At 55.2% G+C, this 3,662-nt stretch overlaps 1 protein-coding gene across 1 annotated transcript in view; it reads left to right on the top strand.

Moving 5' to 3' along the window:
* Positions 1-3,428, top strand: part of EFNA2 (ephrin A2) — a 15,112-nt gene extending 11,684 nt beyond the window's left edge. The window contains exons 3-4 of the mRNA XM_007460389.1: positions 1,267-1,332; positions 1,991-3,428. Coding sequence (XP_007460451.1) covers positions 1,267-1,332; positions 1,991-2,112 — 188 coding nt within the window. The 3' untranslated portion in view covers positions 2,113-3,428. The remainder of the gene's footprint in view (positions 1-1,266; positions 1,333-1,990) is intronic.
* Positions 3,429-3,662: the final 234 nt, after the last annotated feature.

The following is a 3,662-nucleotide window of genomic DNA, read 5'->3' as shown; positions in this document are numbered from 1 at the left end:
CTGAGTCAAATTAAACTCTACAAGGCTCCCATTTCCTCCTTTCTCTGCTCTATTTGGATTTTTTCTTTCTAATTCAGGGAAGAGGGGGGTGGGGCAGGGGAGGAAGGTGCTTAAATGAAGTCTCCGTAATATAAGAAAAATGACATTTTTCTTTCCGAGACGGGAGTTTCATAAAGATAATTATTGTAATTATTCGTCCTATCTCTGTGATGAATGTTACTTTTATTACGTGCTTTGTATCTTCATCTCCCAGCACGAGGGGCTTCTGGGGGGCGGGCAGAGGTGATGGCCACAGAGAGGACCGGCCGAGAGCGCAGGCGGGGGCAGGCTTAGCCGCAGCCGTGTGGGTGCCCGTGCCTGTTCACGTGTGTGAGCCCCGCCACCCGCAGGGCCTCAGGCCTCCCTCCCTGCCCCTGTCCTTGTCCCCGAGCTCCTCCCTCCTGACTCATGGCTGATGCTCTGGTACCTCCCCCGCCCGCCAAGTGGGCCAAGAAGCTGGGAGCCCTGTGGTGGAATTTTAGGTGTGAGGACCCAATGCACTTCGGCCTGCACATGACTCGGCGGTGTGGGTCGCTCTCCAGGTGAGGCCGGAAGCTGCCTCCTTCCCAGGGGTAACTGGGTTTCCAGAGTCACCCAGATGGAAAGAATGATTTCCAAAGCACCTCCCATGGGCCAGATGAGGTCCAGATAGGGGGTGACTTGCCGACAGGCACCCTGAGAGCAGGGATTTGATCCCTGGTCAATCATTTGGTTACACTGATTTTTTTTTTTTTTTTTTGCTATTTGATTTTTGTTTTGTTTTGTTTTTGGCTGCGCTGCACGGCATGCAGGATCTTAGTTCCCCGACCAAGGATGGAAACCGTGCCCCTGGCAGTGAAAGCTCAGAGTCCTAACCACCGGACCGCCAGGGAATTCCCTTTTTTTGCTGATTGGAAACACACCTATTTTTATTCATCACCTTTGAACTTTGCCCTGTCATGCCCTGGGGTGAGATGGAGCCCTGGGGTGACATTGACACCTCACCTGACCCCCGTCTCTGGGGTTAGGATTCAGCAAAGTGAGAGGTAGGGGAAGAGTGCAAGAGGACTTCTGGGAAATCATGGGCATTGTGTCTGGGGCTTTGATGTATGATGAGGAGTTTTATGGGTGGATTCCCCAACCTGGGGTCAGGGTTGGGTTACAGGCGTAGGGAAGGGCACACAGCCCCAGGAGGTCTCAGGCACCAAGAGCCTCCTGCCCTACTAACCCCCAACCCCTCTCTTCCAGCTGCCACGCCCCCCAATGCTGTGGACCGACCCTGCCTGCGGCTGAAGGTTTACGTGCGACCGACCAGTAAGTTCTTGGTGGGGGTTCACGTAGGGTCCTTAACTCACAGAACCCAGTGAGTCATCAGCGGAGTTAGGAGGCGGTCATGGCATAGCCTGGGGAGTCCCACAACCTCAGCGATGGCTGGGACAGGCCCTGCCTGAGCCTCTGTTTTTCCATCTGCAAATGGGGCCATTTCAGACCTTCAAGAATGAGGGTTTTGAAGCCCATGGCTGGGCTTCATTGAGGCCAAAGCCCCCTTCACCCAGTGAGCGGGTATCACGGAAGTTCTCTGAGATGGACCAATGGGTCTGTGTTCTCAGCTCCTGAAACATAGGGAAGTGGGGTCCTGCAGCCTCTGCACTTCACCCGGTGCCTTCTGTTTGCCATGCTCTGCATTGGAGGAACAGCCTCAGCCGAGGTGGACAGAAATCTCTGTGCCCTCGGAGGTGCAGCGAAATGGAGATTTTTTTTTTTGGCTGCTCGGTGCATATGGGATCTTAGCTCCCTGACCAAGGGTGGAACCTGTGCCCCCTGCATTGGGAGTGTGGAGTCTTAACCACTGGACCGCCAGGGAAGTCCCGTAATGGAGATGTTTAACAATGTCAGGTCGTGGTGAGGTCTAGGAAGCAGGGTGGGGGGTGGGAGGCCTGCCACTGACCCCCCTGTCTCCCTGTCCCCCCAGATGAGACCCTGTATGAGGCCCCCGAGCCCATCTTCACCAGCAATAACTCATGCAGCGGCCTGCGCAGCTGCCAGCTCTTCCTGAGCACCGTCCCCGTGCTGTGGACCCTCCTGGGCTCCTAGTGCCCAATGGGACGTTGGCCCCGCCCCGATGGCCCGCCTCCGCCTCCGAGACCAAATAGAGACGCCGCTCCTCCCACGACTGGTGCTGCTTCCCACGGCAGGGGGCCGTCCACCCGCCCCAGGGCTGGAGGCGGGTAAGGGCAGCCGAGGTCCCCCCACCCCGTGCCAGAGGGGCCGGGTGTCTGCTCAGCTGGCCATGCTGTCTTGTCCGGGGGACCAGCTGAACCCTGGGATCTCTTGGTGACATTGGTTTTTGTTTTTGCTTTTTAAGTGTATTTTTCATGGTTGCATCAGAAAGACTTGAGTTTTTAATTTAATTTATTCCTTGCTGTCGCCTGTGACTTTGGGAAGGAAACAGAATAGACAGACGGGGCAGGGGTCCCTGGCCCCCTTGAGGGGAGGGGGATTGGGGCACCCCTGGCCTGGTCACTCCATTTGTTGGGTCCTGGGTGGAGGCAACCATGGAGTGGAACCCCAGGTGCCACGGAACAGGCTGGCCTGAGGCAGAAGGGGTGGGTGGTGAGTCCCCCTGATTCTGGTCCGGGGCCCTCAGACCGCTGTCCTGCCAGCTCTACCCTCCTCCCTCCTGGTGATTGTCTCCTAGAGCAGAAAACCACGGGGTTTCACCAGCAGCCACCATGGAGCCCCGGCCCCCTCAAAATCATAGCATCGCAACGTCTTAGAGATGACCTAGGCCCCACCTGTCCCCCCAGCCTCACACAGTCGCTCCCGAGGCCGAGAAGACGTTATATTTCTGTAAATAGAGCCAGCAAGTATATACTGTGATTTATTTTTACTGTATTCCTGAGGATGGACTGGAATGTTTCTTTTTCTCTCACCCCTTCTTGGGGGGGGGGCTTTTATTTTGATGGGGGGGTTGGGGTAGACTTTTTAGCATAGAAGCCGCACTTCAAAATAAGCTCCTTTGTGTGTCAGACCCCCTTCCCTCTACTGTATGACTAATAATGTTTGTAAGAAAAGGGAAAACAGGAGAAAACAAAATGGGGGGGGGGAGGAAACATCACCACCAAAAAAGAGAAACCCCCTCCCAAAAACACTCTAATGAAGTAAACAGTGCATTTATACAGATTTCATATTTCTACCCGCCTTTCCTGATCTGTGTTTTATATATATTATATATAAATATATATGGCGTGCGGCCGCCGGGAGATGGCTCGGGCACGCCAGTGGGGGACTTTTGTAGGGGTCATGGGCAGGCGGCATTGCCATGCCTGGAGCTGGCGACGGGCCCCGCCCCCCCGTCACAATCAACTTTGGATTCTGTATTTTTTTATAATAAAATAAGCGTAAGCATCCAGGCTGCGTGTCTGTGTTGGGGCCGCAGGTCGGGTCTGGAACCTGCTGGGGAGGGGTGTCTTTAAGGAATGTCTGGAGACCCCGGGGCTGTTTGTGATCCTTTGGTTTTGTGTATCGTTTGGGTGCCCGGCCCTGAGCTGAGCATCTTATGGGGTGCTGTGCCCTTCATACCACCCCTAGGAGAGGGGAACAAGCCCCTCTCCCCTGGGGCAGCTGGGAGGATGGAGGGAAGA

Source organism: Lipotes vexillifer, unplaced genomic scaffold (genome assembly GCF_000442215.2).
Source record: "Lipotes vexillifer unplaced genomic scaffold, Lipotes_vexillifer_v1.1 scaffold225, whole genome shotgun sequence".
Classification (NCBI taxonomy): Eukaryota; Metazoa; Chordata; class Mammalia; order Artiodactyla; family Lipotidae; genus Lipotes; species Lipotes vexillifer.
The sequence above is the reverse complement of the archived record's forward strand: the minus strand, read 5'-3'. Positions and strand labels throughout refer to the sequence as shown.